Source organism: Hemitrygon akajei, chromosome 10 (assembly GCF_048418815.1).
Source record: "Hemitrygon akajei chromosome 10, sHemAka1.3, whole genome shotgun sequence".
NCBI lineage: Eukaryota > Metazoa > Chordata > Chondrichthyes > Myliobatiformes > Dasyatidae > Hemitrygon > Hemitrygon akajei.
Window position 1 is genome coordinate 48,018,691 of NC_133133.1, and position 21,458 is coordinate 48,040,148.

The window sequence follows — 21,458 nt, forward strand, 5'->3', positions numbered from 1 at the left end:
TGCTGACAATATTTATGCTTCAGGTGAGATTTGTTATATAGTCAATGAAGTTGAGCATAATAAAAGAATGCTGAATACTTTAGAACTACTCACCATGGCTAATCTGTAGAGAGAACAGGACATTTGATAAAAGTAGATGAGGTGTCCAGAGTTCTTCAGAAAAATGAAGCCGGCTAAAAGCCAGCTAGGGATGTATATCAGCTAAGGACACAAAAACTATTGTCAAAGCGTCGACTGTAAATGGTCCAATGTCCAAAGGTGGTAAAGAGATGTTTGATGGTTAATATGGACTGGGAAAGTTGAAGGGATTCTTCAACTCTACAGATATACAGCACAGAAACATCTGATTGTTCTTTGAGGAGATCAGATGGACAGTGTTGAGTGAACACCTACTATGTGGCAGTGCTCTTTAAAGGCCACATTCAACAATCTCCAATTGCCCTTGGGTGAATTAGTGGTCATGCAGTGTTCAGTTCTTTTAAACATTGCAAGTGTTGAAAAGGAGATTGATATAATCCTGAAAATAATAAGGAATCTCAAAAGAAGTTCATGTTACTCCTCCATTCAAGAATACTCCGAGAAATGGGAGCCATGCTCAGGGAATGCCTTGCTCAGGCATTTAAGGACAAGGGTTAAAACACAGACCTTAGATCAGCACAGCACAGTACCGACCGGCCTGTCAGTCCTCAATGTGGTGCTGAACTACAACATATGACCATAAGACATAGGAGCAGAATTAGACCATTTGGTCCATCAAGTCCTCATCAATCATGGCTGATCCTTTTTTTTCTCCTTCTCAACCCCAGTTCCCGGTCTCTCTCCATAACCTTTGATGCCATGTCCAATCAAGGACCTTAAATACACCTAACAACCTGACCTCCACAGCTGCATGTGGTGACAAATTCCACAAATTCACCACTCTCTAGCTAAAGAAATTTCTCCACATCTCTGTTTTGAATGGATGCCCCTCTATCCTGAGGCTGTGCCCTCTTGTCCTAGACTCTCCCACCATGGGAAACATCCTTTCCACATCTACTCTGTGTAGGCCTTTCAACATTCGAAAAGTTTCAATGAGATCCCCTCTCATCCTTCTAAATTCCAGCAAGTACAGAGTTATCAAACATTCCTTTTATGATAACCTGGAATCATCCTTGTGAACCTGCTCTAGAACCTCCAATGCCAGCAAATCTCTTCTAAGATGTGAAGCCAAAAACTGTTCACAATACTCAAGGTGAGGCCTCACCAGTGCCTTGTAAAGTCTCAGCATTACATCCTTGCTCTTGTATTCTAGATCTCTTGAAATGAATGCTAACATAGCATTTGCCTTCCTTACCACCAACTCAACCTGCAAGTTAACCTTTAGGTGTTCTGCACAAGGATTCCAAGTCCCTTTTCATCTCAGATTTTTGGACTTTCGCCCTGTTTAGAAAATAGTCCGCACATTTATGTTTACTACCAAAGTACATGACCATGCACTTTCTAGCATTATATTTACTTTGCCACTTTCTTGCCCAATCTGCTAATCTCTCTAAGTCCTTCTGCATCCTATCTGGTTCCTCAACACTACCTGCCCCTCCACCAATCTTCATAGCATCTGCAAACTTGACAACAAAGCCATCTATTTCATCATCTAAATCATTTATACACATCATAAAAAGAAATGGTCCCAACACCAACCCCTACGGAACACCACTAGTCATTGGCAGCCAACTAGACAAGGATCCTTTTATTCCCACTCGCTGCCTTTTTCCAGTCATCCAGTGCTCTAGCCATGTTAGTAATTTTCCTGTAATATCATGGTCTCTTAATTTGGTAAGCAGCCTCATGTGATAGATAGAGATAGATAGATAGATAGATAGATAGATACTTTATTCATCCCCATGGGGAAATTCAACTTTTTTCCCAATGTCCCATACACTTGTTGTAGCAAAACTAATTACATACAATACTTAACTCAGTAAAAAATATGATATGCATCTAAATCACTATCTCAAAAAGCATTAATAATAGCTTTTAAAAAGTTCTTAAGTCCTGGCGGTAGAATTGTAAAGCCTAATGGCATTGGGGAGTATTGACCTCTTCATCCTGTCTGAGGAGCATTGCATCGATGGTAACCTGTCGCTGAAACTGCTTCTCTGTCTCTGGATGGTGCTATGTAGAGGATGTTCAGAGTTATCCATAATTGACTGTAGCCTACTCAGCGCCCTTCGCTCAGCTACCGATGTTAAACTCTCCAGTACTTTGCCCACGACAGAGCCCGCCTTCCTTACCAGCTTATTAAGACGTGAGGCGTCCCTCTTCTTAATGCTTCCTCCCCAACACGCCACCACAAAGAAGAGGGCGCTCTCCACAACTGACCTATAGAACATCTTCAGCATCTCACTACAGACATTGAATGACGCCAACCTTCTTAGGAAGTACAGTCGACTCTGTGCCTTCCTGCACAAGGCATCTGTGTTGGCAGTCCAGTCTAGCTTCTCGTCTAACTGTACTCCCAGATACTTGTAGGTCTTAACCTGCTCCACACATTCTCCATTAATGATCACTGGCTCTATATGAGGCCTAGATCTCCTAAAGTCCACCACCATCTCCTTGGTCTTGGTGATATTGAGACGCAGGTAGTTTGAGTTGCACCATATCACAAAGTGTGGCACCTTGTCAAAGACATATTGAAAATCCAAATATACAACATTCACTACATCCCCTTTATCTATCCTACTTGTAATCCCCTCAAAGAATTCTCACGTTCATCAGGCAGAACTTTTCCTTAAGGATATATTTCCCTTAAAAATATATCAACCTACTCCATGACCAATTTAACTCTTCCATGCTACATAGCAAATAATCCTCCATTTTTTTCAACCATGTGCCTAATAATTTCTTAATTCTTTCTCAATCTGTAACTGCCCCTTCTCAGCCCAGCTCTCCATCCTGTCTATGTCCTCTTGTGATCTAGAACAACCTTCTACACGATCCGTAACACCACCAACCTTCACAGCATCTACAAGATTGCTAACACACCCTTCCATTTCTGAATCCATGTCACTTATAAAATTCAGTATGAGCAGGGATCAGAATGTCCCTGTAGTGACATACAGAATGTCACTAGTAGCTGTCATCCATCTACTACCCCTCTCTGCCTTCTGTGGGCAATCCATTTCCGAATCCATGCCAGGTTTCCCTGATTTTCTGGATGAGCCTTCCATGGGGACTCTTGTTAAATGCCTCACTAAAGTATATATATACACCACACCCTATCTTCAACTATTTTTTTTTGTCATCTTATGGAAAAAAGTCAATCAGACTTGTGAGGTATGATCTGCCCCTCAAAAAGCCATGCTGATTGTCCCTAATAAAATTGTGCTTCTCTCAATAATACTGTCTGATTTTTTGCTTCCTATGCCTTTAAGTGTGCATCCTTTTTCCTGGTGGCTAAATGTTCCATCTGTCTTGTCATTCACGGTTCCTTCACTTTACCATTGTTTCCCTGCCTCAATTAGACAAACCTATCCAGAGCACCATGCATGAGCTCCCTAAGCAACCTCCACATTTCTGCTGTGCATTATTCTGAGAACATCTGCTCCATATTTACTATCCAAGTTCATGTTTAATACCTTTATAATTAGCCCTCTCCCAATTAAATACTCCCACATACCATTTGCATCTATCCTTGTTCATGACTATGCTAATTGTCATGGACAAGGGTTGTTGCTTCACACCGAAGAAAGATCTATGAGTGTCAATATATAAAAAATGAAGATGTCAGAAGCAGAAATTGATGAGCCCTTTTGTCAATGACTGATTCAAAACATACTGCACCCTGATCTGGGAAGAGAACAAAGTTTACTACTGAATGTAAATGTGACTTCTGGAAACCCCCACCACGTTGGTTTGTTACTTTTGGAGTGGGAAAGTTATATGGATCTTCAAAATGACTTGATATGGGTTATTCAGATAGCCATTCATTTCTTTGGCAGGTTAGGGAATTCACAAAGGTGGAGTTATTATTACTGTGGTGATTCTGTACTGTGGTGAAGTTTTGAAGTGATAGGTGTTGGAGCTGTTGCTTGACAAAAACTTTATTACTGATTTTGATTAGGGTGTTTTCAGAAGTCTCCATGATTTTACAGATAGTCCAGGGGATTGTGTGAGCATTAGGTAGCATAGTGGTCAGCCCAACGCTTTACCAGCGACCTGGGTTCAATTCCTGCTGTTGCCTGAAAGGAGTTTTGTACATTCTCCCCGGAACTGCGTGGGTTTTCCTTCCACAGTACAAAGACATACTAGTTGGTCATTGTAAATTGTCCCATGATTAGGTTAGGATTAAATAGGGAGATTGTTGGGTGGCATGGTTCGGAAGTCCAGAAGAGCCAATTCTTCACTGTATGTCAATAAAAATACAAATAAAGTGAAAATAATCCCATAAGGAATGGAATCAAAGTGCACTTCCCCCCATAGGGCAAAGTAATTTCACATGTGAAATGGATTTGACAGCCACAACTTGTATTTATGCATCACTCTTAACGAATAGAGATACAAGCACATTCTGATGCCAATCCATATAAAGGAATGTGAAGTCAAAGTTGAGTTTTCCGCAGTGAATTTTCACAAGAGAAAGAAATAGAGAGAGTTAGGCAGGGGAACTCTATAGTAGAGGATTCTAGCAGCTAAAAGTGTAGTTTCCACTAGAGCAGTAGTGAGGGATAGGAGAGGTAGCAGAAATAACACAGTACACGAATCATTAGTGTTCAGCCTGTAGAGAAAAACAATACAATGTTTTGGTCTAATTGTTTCTCCATTCTTCCCATTTTCCACTATAATCATTGTTTCCTTAATATCAGTTTCCACAAACAGGTGTGATTATTGTCTTCCTCCCAGAATGAAACATTTATTCACATTTTTTTTAGAAAGAATTTTGTTTAAATGTCCATTTTCCACCATGTCTCTGGATTGAGTGAGTGCAAGTCATTCCGATAACTTCAACAGCCCAGATATTCATATAATACTAATGATGTACTGGCCTGCCACCTAATGGTCACCAGCATGTATTACACTTTCTACTGACCACAATAATTCATGCATTTCAAACAGAAATTGAATGTCAATCCTAGGGCTCTGCTACACCAGATAAACAATTATATAATAAATAGATTTGCTACATTCCTACTGACGTACTTGGGAGTAATTCTTACATGCATGTCATAACAGCATCTTTCATTAAATATAGTGAAACCTGCTTTACCAATTTATCCTGATAAAGTTATAGCCAAATTAAATATGAAGATGGTATGATGCATGTTAAAATCAGGTGCAGAATTGGATGTTGAGGATCTACATAAAGAAGGAGGGAGTTTTTATCATTGATTCACAAATCATAGAACCTTGATATCAGGTGAAATGGTCCGACATCCTACCAGTGGTGGTATGAGAGATGAAAGGAATGTGTGAGCCCAGAGTAAATCACAAGTCTCAGACAGAGTGAGGAAATATTAAATTCTTTAAATAACTTAACGTGAAGATAAAGTGGACATAGGTATTCCAGAAACTCATCCAGGAGTTTCTTTTTATCTTAGTATAAAGCTGATTTGTTTGGGACAAACCTTTTTTTTAGCCAGCAATAAATGCATCCAGTGATATCAACCACAACTAAACAATAAAGTCCACAGAAATGAATATGCAGGGTGAGGTAGTGGCCAATGATACCCTTTCACATATTACTGTTATTAGCAGATTACTTTCTTTCTGTACTTGCTCAAGAGTGACAAAATTTTCAGATTTGCAGGCAGAAGCATTAACTTTAGTTTCTAAAAGTTATGAAATAAGTCCCACACTCGAATTAAAATTCCAAGCAAGAGAAAATCTGCAGATGCTGGAAATCTAAGCAACACACACAATGCTGAAGGAACTCAGCGGGTCAGGTAGCATCTGTGGAAAAGAGTAAACAGCAGCCGAGGCTGTTCATCAGGAAGGGTCTTAGACCAAAATGTCGACAGTTTACTCTTTTCCATAGTTGCTGTCTGGCCTGCTGAGTTCCTCCAGCATTCCGTGTGTGTTGCAAGAGTTAAAATTACTCTGTCTTTAAGTGATCAGATATTTGGAACTAATTATTGATTGGAAGTATTCATTAAGCTGACCCCTTTAGCCTTTTAGGACTAAACTGTAATTAAGTAGGTTATTCCAGTTAGCATTTACAGCAACCATTTGCCCTCCTTGACAGTGGGCTTCAAACGTAGGTCCAAATACAGTGATGCAGCTGTAGGAGACTGCAAGATCATAGACACTGACATGAAAGTTGGTGATGGGAACTGGGTAATGAAATGTGAAGGAGCACATAAGGAAGGTGAAGAACAGATGTGCAGAAGTCAGGAGACAAATGTAACAGATGAGCAAGAAATGAAGTTGATGGTGGGAGGGGGACACTCTTCCCCATCAGACTGAATGCCATGCTTTCAGCTATTTAGTCTCCAAGTGTTGGATTTTCCTCCTGTTATCTGATTGCTTGTATCTCATCCTTTAAAATATATCTACCCTATTGGACTCCATCATATTTTATTTGATAATAGTCCCAAGAAGTGGTTTAGAATGGTTTGCTGTATAAAGGATCTTTTGAAGAAAGAGTGTAAAAAGTGCATTCTCCTTCCGGCTCTTAGAACACATTACATATGACTCCTGATGAAGGGTTAATGTTGTCACTACCTCCTCCCATCGATGCTGTCTGGCCTGCTGAGTTCTGCCGGCATTTTGTGTTTTTACATATGATTTGTTGTGTTTGGGACATTGGCTGCTGTCTGTAGAGTAGGAAAGCTTGTCTCTATCTAACTGGTGAACTCAGTCTGCCCAAGAAGGGATTGTTTTATTGCTGGGTGCAGAACAAAGTCAAATATGTAGTGGAATTTTACAAAGGAAGCCTAAGTTAAGTTGATTAATGGTCCAGTGATTTTGTCTGGGCTGTTTCTTTCACTAAAGAGGTCACCTTTGCTCCCTGACAGTGCCACCCACAGGCACAGCACACTTGGGGCACTGCAACCACACAATATTTTAATGTCTACAGTCGAAAAATGCTTAACCGTCATGTTCCGTTTGTGACATGGAATGTCTTTGAAACCAATAATATTTAAACCAAAGCATTTGGTGTTTCTAATATTTGCTTGCAATTCCTACAGGGAATTTAAATGTGTTGAAAGTTATATTCACTTGTTCCTGTCAGTTGGAAACAGTAAAAAGTAAGTGACTTGCAGTTAATGTTCTCAGATCTAAAGAATTTATTGGGTCAATTTTATTTTTGCTTTATAGGGGCTTTTAAGGAAGAATTGAGATCTCCACGTATGTTAACAAAGACAGAGACAAACCAGCGTCTCTTTACTTTTGATGAAGATATGAGTGTTACCAATGGGAAACAGGACCCCGTTAACAATCTTGGGATGGTGCAGTCATTTCCTCCAACTCTCAGGAAGGTACAAAGTGATCTAGGTCAAATAAACAATTCAAATCTATCTCAGTCTTCAGGGAACATCACATTCACAATGAACAATCCCCAGGTGATGCCTACATCATTAAGTGAACATAGCTTCTCTTCTCTCAACACTTCTTGGAATCAAATGAGAGGATCCAGCTTTTCTTCTTCCTTGAACAATTCGAGTGTTGTAACTGCGCCAAGCTCGGTGTCAGTGGAGGCCTTGCATGTTGACAAACGTGCTCCTTTGACATTCAGTCAAACATACAACAATGGTCAGCCCCATGTGCAGCAGGCTGTTGTTTCTTCAGTGCAGGAGCAACATGCTACTGTGTCCAATCTGGGAAACCACATGGAGAACCAATGTACTTACAGTAAAGCTTGGAACGGCAGCAGTTCTGTGTCTTCGCCTCATGTTTCAGATATGGCTTCATCTGCGTCACTTCAGTGTTTGAAACATCCTCAGCAGCAAGACTCAGGGCTATTACTGAATGCTGGCTCACATCCAGATTGCAATGTTTCATTATCAACCTTTTTACCAAGTGAAGGCCAAAGACAAAATGCCAGAAGCCCCATGATCAACACTTTCACAACACCACCAGGGGAAGCAGCACAGAAACTTCAGAATCATAAGGATGCAAGAACTAACCATGAACGAATTATAATTTACCCAATTGATGGCATAATTGAAGATACGGCCTCAAGCCTGGAACTCCAAGGTTACGCAAATACGGATGCTTGCAAATTCCGTGAGAGGTCACTGTCAACGCCAACAGATTCTGGGTCATGCTGTTCGGCAGATGCAGTAAGATTCTATGACTCCAGGCACTATGACCACACCCGGCGGCATAGTGCAAATTACATCATGCGTTATCCCAGTGCCAGCTCCGAAGACAGCCAAAGCACCGAGAACGTCTCTGTAATAACTGACCAGGAAGGATGCCAGAAAACAAGACCTCGGTCAAGAAGTATCTCTTTGAAAAAGCCAAAGAAGAAGCCAATTCCACCGGTGCGAAATGTCTCCTTGAAGACGTGTGAGATCAGTCCTAATCCTGAAAGAATTCCATCAAACAGTTCTCCTCAAGAAAACAGGCCAACAAAGCTGTTTATCCCTGCAGAGAAGCAGGTGGCTCAAAATGAATCAATAGATAGCAATGAATCCAGTGGCTTTATATCAGATGCCCGTTCCAGCTCAACTACACCCACGATGAAGGACGGAGAACCCATACGGTACACAGAACACTGGTTCCTTAATGATTGGAAGTCCAATGATCCATATAGGTCCCTCTCAAACTCTAGTACTACAACAGGAATAACTGTAATTGAGTGTATTAAGTCTCAGAGCAGTTCTGAATCCTTGACGTCACCATCTGTTTCAAGAGCTACAACTCCATCCCAGTTATCTGTTGAAGTGGAATCCAAAGTATCTTCGCCAGGGAAGCTCCCTGGTCTGATGTCGCCATCTAGTGGTTATTCAAGTCAGTCAGAAACACCTACCACTTCTTTTCCGATGTCTGTTTATCAGGGCCATGTGCCACAGCCAGGAGGCAAACCAAAGCCCAAGGTACCAGAAAGGAAGTCTTCATTGCAGCCAGTTTCCCCAAATGAAAAGAGCCCAAAATCAAAGCGCGTCTTTGACTTGCCCATTACTCCACCTCCTCATTTGGATTTTACAGGACTGCTCTCTTTCAAAAGCAAAGCAAAAGCTAGCCGACGGCATTCCGATTCCTCAAATATCAATAAGCCTGGCCAGAAACATAGCCCTAACCAACCTTCCATGCCAATCATCACCCAGACAGTTTTGGAATCTGTCCGCCTTCGCTCAGTCAGTAAATCAGAAAGCGAGGATCATCTGGATGCATTAGAACCACCACTGGTAACCCACAGTGAACCCAGTGAAACACCCCCGAAAAAGGTCCGACCACCAGTTCCAGGAAAGCCACCAATGTCAAAAAGACCTTCAAGTATCGCACTAAAGCTTTCTCCAATCGAGCATCCATGTCCCACAACTACGCTCACTTCACCAGCTTCTAAAAATAAAGGTTTTGTCACAGTCTTTAGGAAAGTTGGTGTCCAAAGACAAAGCTCTTTAGATAGCCCAGAGAGTCAGAAGCCCCTGGGACCTCCAGAATCTGCACGTGCTCAGTCTGTTTACATTCAGAGTAACCACTTGGGCAATAAACAATCCAGAGGTGTACTAAACACCCAGGACGAGAGCCAAATGCTAAGTTCCACAGAGTTAACAGGGACTTCCACTCAATATATTGAGAAGAAGAAAACTAAGACACCACCTCCTGTCCCCAAGAAACCAAATGTACTGATTGTGCCAACAAATACGGCGCACATACTTGTAGTCACGGAGAGAACAGATCAGAGCCCACTACACAACCCAACTGGCCCTGCATCCCCTAACAATGCAAATGCTCCACCTGCCACTGATGCCTCCCATGCAGAACGAGGGTCGAAAGTGATTAAAGCACATGGTCCAAGTACAGGAACTGTTGCAGCTACTGACATTCACCTGGAAGGAAACAGATATGTGGAATACAATGATGGGACTGGGAGATGCCAAAACATACCACTGAGCCCTGATCTGGGTCAGCATTCTGCAGGTATGTGAGGTATCAAGTTATAAACTGATTCTTTACAGATTAAAAGTTTCTAGGCCTCTTACTGCTAGGTGTCATGGTAGTGGTTTAAATAAGCTACCTGGTTGTGGAAAATTCAGTCCACCCTTCCCACAGAGTTGTGTGCAATTCTTAGTGGCTGGGCACCTGTTGTGTGGAAGACAGGTATTTAAGTAATCATTTTTCAGTGTAAGTATCCCAGTTGTACACTCTGAGGTCACTGTAATAGGTACCCCTTACCTAATAAAGTGGCCACTGAGTGTATGTTCGTGGTCTCCTGCTGCTGTTACTCATCTACTTTAATGTTTGCTGTGTTGGACATTCAGAGATGCTCTTCTGCTGTTGTTTTGTGTGATTGTTTGAGATACTGTCACCTTCCTGTCAGAACTATTCTCTTCTGACCTCTATCATTTAAAAAAAGGCATTTTCACCCATAGAACTGCAGCTGATTGGATGTTTTATTGCTTTGTGCACCGTTCTCTGTACCCTTCAGAAATTGCTGTGTGTGAAAATGCCAGGAGATCAGCAGTTTCTGGGATACTTACACCAACAATCATTCTACGGTCAAAGATACTTGGATCACATTTCTTTCCCATTCTGGTGTTTGTTCTGAACAACAACTGAACCTCTTGGCCATGTCTGCATGCTTTAATGCTGCCACATGATAGACCGAGCCATTTAAAATGCCTAGTTCCATCGGCCTGCACTCAGCCCACAGTTCTCCATACCCCTTCCATCCATGTACCTATCCAAACTTCACTTAAACTTTGAAATCAAAATCCCCTCCACCACTTGTGATGGCAGCTTGTTCCACACTCTCACCACCCTCTTAATGAAGAACTTTCTCCTCATGTTTCCCCATAAACATTTCACCTTTCACCCTTAACCCATGACCCACTCTCAGACCAAAAAGCCTGCTTGCACTTACTCTATCTCTACACCTCATAATTTTGTATACCTGTATTAAATGCCCCCTTAATCTTCTACATTTCAGGGAATAAAGTCCTAACCTCTTCAATCTTTCCTTATAATGCAGATCCTCCAGTTTTGTAAACTTTCACTGTACTGTTTCAATCTCATTTACGTCTTTCCTGTAGGTAGGTGACTAAAACTGTGGACATTACTCCAAATTAGGCCTCACCTATGTCTTATACAGCTTCAACATAACATCCCAACTCCTGTACTCAAAACTTTGATTTATGAAGGACAATGTGCCAAAAGCTTTCTTTATAACCTTATCTATCTGTGATGCCACTTTCAATGAATTATAGACTTGCAATCCCAGATCCCTTTGTTCTACCACACTCCTCAGTGCTTGACCGCTTACAGTATGAGACCTATCCTGGATGGTCCTCCCAAAGTGCAACCCCTCGCACTTGTCTGCATTAAATTCCACCTGCCGTTTCCCAGCCGATCCAGATGCTGCTGCAAGTTTTGACAGTCTTTCTCACTGTCCACTACCCCTCTCCTGGTGTCATCTGCACATTTGCTGATCCAGTTAACCACATTTTCATCCAGATCATTGATATTAATGAAAATCAACAATGGACCCGCACCAGTCCCTGGGGCTCTCCACTAGTCACGGGCCTACAGTCAGAGAGATGACTACCTACTATCACTTTCTGGCTTCTCCAGCAAAAACAAAGTCTCTTGCAATTTACGACCTCATCTTGAATGCGAAGTGACCGGACTTTCTTGACCAACCTCACATGCGAGATCTTGTCAAAGGCCTTGCTGAACTCCACGTAAACAACATCCATTGCCTTGCCTACATCAACTTTCCTGATAATGTCCTCGAAAAACTCTGAGATTAGTTAGACGTGACCTACCACGCACAAAGCCATGTTGACTATCCCTAATTAATCCCTGTCTATCCAAATATACATATATCTGGTCTCTTCGAATATCTTCCCATGACTTTCCCACTGCTGAAGTTTGGCTCAAGGGTCTATAAATTCCTGGTTTATTTTTAGAGCTTTTCTTAAACAGCAGAAAAACATTAGCTATTCTTCAATCCTCCAGTACTTCAACTGTTGCAAAAGATGATTTAAATATCTCTGCTAGAGCCCTTGCAATTTGCCTCCTCAGGGTCTGAGGGAACATCTTGTCAGCCCTTGGGAATTTTTCCACTCTGATTTGCCTCAAGACAGCATACACCTCCTCGTCTGTAATCTGTACGGGGCCCATAACCTTGATGCTGCTTTGCCTTATTTCTGTAGACCCTATGTCCAGCTCCTGAGAAAACACAGATGCAAAAAAATCTATTACTACATCTCTTTTGGCTCCACGCATAGATAACCATTTTGATCTTCCAGAGGACCAATTTTGTCCCATGCGATCCTTTTGCTCTTAACATGCCTGTAGAAGCCTTTAGGATTCTCCTTCACCTTGTCTGCTGAAGCAACCTCATGCCTTCTTTTAGCCTTCCTGATTTCTTTCTTAAGTGTTCCTTTGCATTTTTATACTCCATAAGTACCTTATTACTTCCTTTTATTTCTTAGTCAAAGTGAAGAGAGTGTGCAAGTTCGTGGGTGTCAAGATCTCATGAGGATCTAACGTAGTACCAATGTATTGATGCAGTTATAAAGAAGGCAAGCCAGCTGCTGTATTTCATTAGGAGTTTGAAGAGATTTGGTTTGTCAACTAAAACATTCAAACACTTCTACAGATATACTGTGGAGAGCATTCTGACCGGCTACATCACTGGGTCAGTGGTTTTGGTGGGGGTGGGGGGGGGTGCAGGTACTACTGCACAGGACGAAAGAAACTTCAGAAAGTTGAAAATTAGTCAGCTCCATCTTGGGCAACAGCCTCCATAACACCCAGGACATCTTCAAGGAGTGGTGCTTCCGAAAGGCAGCGTCCATTATTAAGGACCCCATCACCTAGAACATACCCTCTTCTCTTTGTTACTGTCAGGAAAGACATACAGAAGCCTGAAGGCACACGCTCAGCGATTCGCGAACAGCTTCTTCCCCTCTGCCATCCGATTCCTCAATGGACATTGAACCCAAGAACACTACCTCATTTTTATCTATTTATTCAATCATATATATTTACTTACTGTAATTGATTTACTTATTTTTTTCTCTTTCTATATCATCATGTGTTGCATTGAACTGCTGCTGCTAAGTTAACAAATTTCACGACACATGCCGGAGTAATAAACCTGATTCTGATTCAGATTCTGATCTCTACAAATTTCTTCCTTTAACTCCCTTGGACTGTTGGCTGGTCTATGATATAGACCGATTAACATGGTCATATCTTCCTTATTCCTCAGTTCCACCCATAAAGCCTCACCAGACATGTTCTCCAATCCATCCTGACTAAACAGTGCTGTGATATTTTCCTTGACTAGTAATGCCACCCTTTCCCCTTGAATCCCTCCCGCTCTATCATGTATAAAACAACGGAACCCTGGAATATTGTGCCAGTACTGCCCCTACTGCAATGAAGACTCACTAATAGCTACAATATCATAATTCCATGGGTTGAACCATGTCCTGAATTCACCCGCCTTTCCTATGATACTTCTTGTATTGAAATATATGCAGCTCGGGACACTAGTCATACCATGCTCTACCTTGTGATTCCTAACTTTCAGGTCTTAACAACATCTGTCTCCACAACCTCTCCACTCTCTGTTCTGGCACTCTGATTCCCATCCCCCTGTAACTCTATGTTTCTAAACCACCCCCCTTCCCACCCTCCCATCCCCTGTGCAGTACTAGCAAACTTTCCCTCTAGGATATTAGTCCCCCTCCTGTTTAAGTGCAAACTGTCTTTTCTGTAGAGGTCCCACCTTCCCTGGAAGAGAGCCCAGTAAAAATGTGAAGCCCTCCCACTTACATCAACTCCTTACCTATGTGTTAAACTCTATAATCTTCCTATTTCTGACCGCACTAGCATATGGCATGGGTATTATTCCTGAGAGTACAACTCTTTAACTTAGCACCTAGTTCCTTGAACTCACTTTGCAGAAACACATCCCTCTTCGTACCTATGTCATTGGTACTTACATGGACCACAATCTCTGGCTGCCCTCCCTCCCATTTGAAAACGCTGAGGATTCAGTCCAAGATGTCCCAGACCCTGGCACCCAGGAGGCAAAATACCATCTGGGAATCTCATTCTCTTCCACAGAACCTCCTCGCTGTTCCCCTAACAAATGAATCCTGTATCACCGCGGCTCAGCTCTTCTCCCTCCTTCCCTTCTGAGCCATGGAGCCATGCCCGGTGCCAGAGACCTGACTACCGTGGCTTTCCTCTGCTAGGTCATCGGCCTCAACAACATCCCTGTTACTGACGGGGATGGCCACAGGGGTATTCTGCATTACTCTTTAACCCCTTCACCCTTCTGACTGTCACCACGCTTCCTGTATCCTGCACCTTGTGTGTAACTACCTCCCTACATGTCCTATCTATCACCCCCTCAGCCTCCCAAATGATCCAGAGTTCATCCAGTTCCAGTTTGAATTCGTTAATGCAGAGCTTTAGAAGCTGCAGCTGGATGCACTTCCTGCTGGTGAAGTTGTCAGGGACACTGGGGGTTTCCCTGCCTTCCCACATCCCGCAAGAGGAACATTTAACTATCCTCCCTGGCATCCCAGCTGCTCTGAATGAGCAATTATAAAGCAGGAAACAATAAATAAGCAGAAAGAAATCTCCCTGCAGCTTCTTGTCTTCTCTCACTCAAGCCTCTTCTTGCTGAAGATTTGAAGAGCTAAATCCTCAAAATCCCCACTCTAAACACTGTCCTCTCCAACAAAGGCCACTCTACTTTCCGCTGCGTTACTTTATTTTGCACTCTCCAATGAATCCCAATCTCTGTTCAAAGCAGAACTCTCACGAAGCACTGCTTTTTAATGCACACTCGCCATCCTGAGCAAGTTCCACCTTCCCTCGCTCCTAATCTCTGATTCACCGCTATGCAGACACCATTTCCACCTTCCCTCGCTCCTAATCTCTGATTCACCGCTATGCAGACACCATTTCCACCTTCCCTCGCTCCTAATCTCTGATTCACCGCTATGCAGACACCATTTCCACCTTCCCTCGCTCCTAATCTCTGATTCACCGCTATGCAGACACCATTTCCACCTTCCCTCGCTCCTAATCTCTGATTCACCGCTATGCAGACACCATTTCCATCTTCCCTCGCTCCTAATCTCTGATTCACCGCTATGCAGACACCAAAATTCTCGAGAGGCGCTTTTTATGCACACTAACTGACCTGAGTGAGTTACCCCTTCATTACAATAAATTACAATTTTAACTTCCCTACCCGTGCACTCTGCATTACCTCCTACCATAACCGATACCCAGAAAATAAGTTTCACATAGAAGTCCTATGTTCAGAGAACCCAGGTAGGTAAGTTAAAATGACAATATTTTGTAAAAGTTTGAGCATTTTTGGTTACACTGAAATTGCCTACGTAATATGATTGATGATGTCATAGAGACCAATCAGCTTTGAGTTCTGAGGTGTCACCATTTGTCCCAATAAATATGGTGAGCTAAAGTGCCATGTAGATTCAGCTAAAATCTGATGAGACAAGAAATGGGATTTTCCTATGTTTATTTCAATCTAATGGAACTTTAGTTAATGCACAAGGTTCGAGAGACTGCTTTCCCTCTTTTCATTAGAGTTTTCACTGGCAATGGTAGGGCTGAAAAATGGGACAGAAATGTGCTGCTTGGCTCCAAGCACATTTCTGAGTAGGAACAAATGGTTATCAGTCTTGTTCCAATAATCATGATCTGTTTACACCATAAGTATTTCTAAAACAAGAAGCTTAATTTACCTTGACATAGAGCAGTATGAAGCTTTATATAATCGACGCTGTTCCATTAAGATCATATTTAATGACAATTTGAGATGTGCTTAACACAAAGTTTTACCCACGCTGGCAGTGATCTCATTCAGCTGTCTAGGAAGACTCATGGCTGTGGTCATCCATGTAATCTGAGAGACAAACAGCCCAGTTCCCAGTTGGAGCATCCACCCATAGAACATTCTGATCTCTAAGAAAAAAATGTCCCGTTCTTATGTGACTTTGCTTAAACAGGGTTCTTGAAATGCTCCTCCATATTCACTTGGCCATCTAAGATGAGTGAGGAAAGGAAACATCTCAAAGAAGGGGTAAGTGACTGAAGGTTTCTTGCAGCTATTGAATAGTATGGTGAAAAGAGAGTAGCCATCTATTGCAAAGATACTTTCCCCTTGCTTAAATATAAGCAGTCTGCTTAACCATAGCTGCACTGGCATTTCTGCTAAACCATTTTATACAAATACCCAATTGGCAAGATTGTCTGGATATTACCTGAAGGAAAATACTGTTTGATTTCCTTCCCAGAAGAAGGCTTCAAGGTTACTCTGGCTGTCATTAGCTTATGTGGCAGAGCTGATCAAATTGGAGATCTTTGGTTTTAATGGCTCAGTAACACAAGTCACTGAATCACTAAACTGCTTAGGTTTCTAAGATGGTTTAATCAGACAATGTAGCCCAGATGCAGGTGCACATAGATCTACTAGCAAGTCATGGTATCTTTTTGGTATTTTTTGCTTCTTGTAGTTTAGATTTTCTGGGTGCTATACTTTGGATTCTGATACGTAGTGGTGTGCACAACTGAGTGATTTTTCCATTGCTGCATCTGCACAAATGTTGATTCAGCTGAAGTCTTTAGGGACTCCACTAATAGTTGAATTCTATCTCATTATCTCTAGATATTCCCTTGAATCCAAATGCTAAGCAGAGAAGTCCCACAGATGCACAGGGTGGAGAAATGATGGAGGATGATGATGAGGTCTTCGTCTCCTCAGGCGCCCAACGCTCCACTGAAGATCTCTTCACTGTTATTCACAGGTAAGGAAAACATTGAGGGGTGAGCATATGGAGAATATGAGCATAAGTAATGAATAAACACGAGCTTCCACGATGCCTATGGGGTGAAACTGGTGATGAAATATTCAGTCTACGTGGTGTTCCAGCTGATCTTCCTCCAGATTTATGGCAGCAGACCAGGAGAAATCCCACAGAGGTCTCAGCAATTGCTCATTATTAACTGAGTAGCTGATACGATGCCAGCTACTGTGGGGGTGGCTTGTCAACTAACTAATTTCATACTCTCAAAATGAGATTGTCTCTGGTTGAGACTGTAATCCAGTACAGTGGGAATGTCACTTTTGGACTAAACAATAATTAATTATGCTGGAATAAAATTCATTATTACTGTTAATACATTTGAACCTATTTTATTGCGATTTCCAACATTACAGCTTATAGTAGTGGGACTATTTGTGACTGGAAATAGCATATTTTGTTGAAATTTTAATCACTGATGTAACGGTGGGATTGTCAATAGCCAATTTCACTGTCTAGTCCATTGGGATTAGCACTGATTGATCTTACCTCCATTTGTTTGGGATTTTTAATAACTGAGATGAAAATGTCATTGTCATCATATTCCATTATGTTGGCATTGCCAACAACATTGAGAGCTGATGTAGGGCATTGACATAAAACATTGACTGGTTCTTTGCTCTCAACTGCTCAACCCACTGAATGCCTCCAGCAGATTGCTCATTGCTCCAAATCCCAGTGTCTGCAGTCTTTTCTGTCTCCATGCATTACAATGAGATTGTTAATTTCCAATCTTACAATACATTATAGTGGAATTGTCTATGACAGATGTTACATTGCATTACAGAACAATTGATAATCACTGATAGTACATCTTTATGATGAGGTTGTCACTATCTAATATTACAATAAATTCCTCACGGATTTCCAACTATTGACTGACTTTCAACCTGACTGAAATCATCCATGAGTCGAAAAACAAAACATAGAGATGAATGCTTTCATTTCACTCGCTCTTCCTGCTGAAACACTGATATCCATACTAGGCTAAACAAGATTTCTTGAAATTGTCAGCCAATGTAGTATCAGAACAGTTATAACTTCTATTAACTTACTCATCATTGACTGAAATAGCTTTTATTTGATGTGTGCCATTCTGTTAAATGATTAGGAAAAGATTTCCTCTGTTCCCTGGACCTTCACCTTAGTTTTTAGTGAGTCAGTCTAACTCACCATGAGTTGTAAAGTGGTCCAGTCACATTCATTTTCTGTATTTGGTATAGAAAGCAAAAGGACTGGAGAGTATCCTGTTTGAATTTTATTTTGTCCTTTTTTTGGCTAGGTCGAAGAGGAAAGTGCTCGGCTGGAAAGAGCCCGGAGAATCTTTCACTGTGAGGCAGGTGGCTATTTCACCTACCAAACCCATAGTAGCAGCCCCCAGCACTGGGCTCAAGCATGCCCCCTCGGCTAATGGAAATGGGTCCAAAACCAGCACCAGTAATGAGAACTTTAAGGCTCTGTTGCAAAAGAAGGGTAGCAAGCCTCCAGCAGGTGCACGGATGTCGGCGGCTGAGCTCCTGAAAAGTACCAACCCACTTGCAAGAAGGATTGCGACAGAGTTCACACAGGAACCAGAGAGATGCCAGACAGTCTCAGAGCCAGACTCTCCTCAGAAAGCTTCAAAGTATTAGGGCTAAAGCAATCCCAAGAGAGTGAGGAGAGGTGGTTCATGTCGAACATAAAGTTTCAAGTTTTGCCATATCATCAGAGCTGTAATCTGCTAAGAAGGGAGGTAGCCTTGCAGAATAATACACACTGCAAGCACAGAGGATGTGTATTGCTCATTTAGGAACCCAGAGAAATTTGAAATAATTAGTTGATATATTTCAAGTGCAAACTAGTTTTGAATCAGTGTAAGGTGACGATATGAGAAGATCTTCTTGATGTGAAGCGGGTTTTAATTGAACTGGAAAAGCCTGAACTTTGAAAATACACAATGGATGAGCTACATTCCAGCCTGGCGCACTAAGTGTACTATAGCCTTATTGGAACTGAACTTTCAAAAAAAGTTACGTGCATGATTCTGCTCTGTTTATAAATATTACATGCATCTCCAGTTATTACTGCTTAACAACTGCTGAGTTATCTAGCAGTAAACACAATTTGCGTGCTCTGTGTGAGTGCGTGTGTGTGTGTGTGTGTGTGTGTGTGTGAGTGTGTGTGCGCACATGCGTGTGTGTGTGTGGTGTGTGTACATGCATGTGTGTCAGGGAGGGGTACAGGGTGGGTGTAAATGGAGAGTGGGTAAGTTGATAGTTTTGTACTCCAGATACAATGATAGAAAAGTTTCGTTTTCCCCAAGAAATGTTTGGAGACATTTTTATTACAAGATTCCTGGGGAGAAAACAATATCATCTGAGAAACCCTTCAGCTCCACACTGCCACTGAGTCTACATTCACTTTGTGATCCCTGACCTACTATGAAACTTCAAGAGAAAGACTTTTCCTTCAGATTGTAAAATAGCCTGCTTTTACCCTGTGACAGCGAGACTGTGTCCTGAGACTCGTGAAATCTTTCCTTTGCCTTTTCTCCGTTTCTCCATGTCTTCCCTCAAATGACAACTGAGGAAACAGAGGGAGAGGTAAAAGCAGTGGTTCCAGGGGGTATAATGCTGAGGTCTTGCAAATGGCTTGCAGTTTTTTTTTACTATTTGCTTAAGAAACAGTTGTTTGCCTGATCTGTAATGTTTTTGGAATAGTGCCTCCTATTTTGCTGTTAATTTTTACATATGTAGTATGGCATCAATATATGAATTGTTTCAGAGTTTTCAGAACTAGAAGAAAGGAGAGAATTATGAACGTATAGGCTTTTAAAGGATCTGTGTGCTGCCTTTACCATGATATAACATAATGATTTGAATGTAGAAGATATCAATGTCTTTAGCCTTGGTTTGAACTGGCTTGCTGGTCCTTATCTGATATATTGTTTAAATATTTCAGAAATCCTTAGCCCTGGTGTTTTAAAAGTTTATGTTTTGTTATATTTTATTCACAAGGTGAATGAGGTTCTGCTTGAAAAAGGAAAGTGAACCACATCTTGAGGTGTAAACTGCTTAATGCACACCCAGAAGCACAATCCAATTTAACCTGACTAGGGTCAGAGCTGAACTCCATCCACTACCCAATCCGCTGCTGAACTCCTCCCAAATCACCTCAAACATTTTGCTCTTTTTTAAGTCCAGAAGCAAATTAATGTCCGTTCAGACTCTTAGCCAATACTATATCCATTCCACTCTGTTGAGCCCTTCTGAGCCAACTGGATGTTCAGTCCACAGTCAGCACTGCACCCAATACTTCATTCCCTATTCTCCAGAACCATTCCAGGTCTGAGCCATTTTCTGGCCAATAGGACTTCTTTTTCTATTAATACTAGCAGCAGCACCACATATACATACATATGTTTTCATTTATAATTATAAATCTTTATTAATTGGGATAGTTTGAAATATATATGAAATATTGTGAAAGTATATTTACCGCTGATATTGAGAACAAGTTGAATTCTATCAGCTCATTCCTTATGGGCACATTAGAATACTTCCCAATCCCTGTATAAGTCTCATCTTTATCTCAGGGTTCTTTGTGTCTGGAGGAATTTTGATTTATTAGAGAGTTAAATATCCCTTATTAATTAAAAATACATTTGTAATGGCAAGACTAGATCTTACTAATTTGCACAGGTCACAAGTCAATTGATTGAAGCTTCTGGAAGTATTCATATTTTATCTTAACCTTGAATGTATAAGACTTCCCCGGCTCCCAGGGGTCAAACATGGGGAGCACCTACAATTCCTAACCTAGTGATGTCACACTATGGTAGGGATAAGCAATTGAATGCACCTTGTGATAAAAGCCATTTACCACCATGTCAAAATACAGTGAGCATTTGTCCTGCAAACAGTGAGATATGAGTGCACTTACCTCGAGAGGACTCCATCGCTTTATGTCTGTGATGTCTTGCACTTAAGTATTTGAAATGAATTGTGCGCTTTAAAAGTGACTCAGGAAATTGGGAATGATCTATAGTTATTTTTACATATATTGGGAAATGCATTTCCTGCCCCCATAGTTTAGAGTGATAAATAAAATATAATTGTGTAATCTTTTGGGACAATCATTAAAAGAAACTTGAAGCAAAATTTATTTGAAACTAGTTTTTTTTCTGAAATCTTTTTCCCATTTTCTTAAGTTATTACAGAAACAAGGTGAGTACATGTTTTAATTTGCTCTGAATTCTCGTTATTTTCCCCTGTGGCAGGAGCAGTTTTGAATTGAAAGATGTTTAATGATGCTTTAAATTGATTGCCTTTTTCTTTGAAATATATTGTTACCAGAATACAAGTCTTTTGGTGAGATTCCTGCCTATATAACCCCTTCTCCTGTACACACACACACACACACACACACACACACACACACACACACACACACACACACACACACACACACACA

General features: G+C 41.4%; 1 protein-coding gene across 7 annotated transcripts in view; it reads left to right on the top strand.

Moving 5' to 3' along the window:
• Positions 1-21,145, top strand: part of nhsl2 (NHS-like 2) — a 373,846-nt gene extending 352,701 nt beyond the window's left edge. For 6 of the 7 annotated variants that reach the window (XM_073058197.1, XM_073058198.1, XM_073058200.1 and 3 more), the window contains 3 exons: positions 7,294-10,065; positions 16,811-16,949; positions 18,289-21,145. In XM_073058197.1, the coding sequence (XP_072914298.1) occupies positions 7,294-10,065; positions 16,811-16,949; positions 18,289-18,637 (3,260 nt within the window). In that variant the 3' untranslated portion in view covers positions 18,638-21,145. Of the gene's footprint in view, positions 1-7,293; positions 10,066-16,151; positions 16,226-16,810; positions 16,950-18,288 lie in introns of those variants that run through there. The other variant, XM_073058201.1, reaches the window with a different exon arrangement.
• Positions 21,146-21,458: the final 313 nt, after the last annotated feature.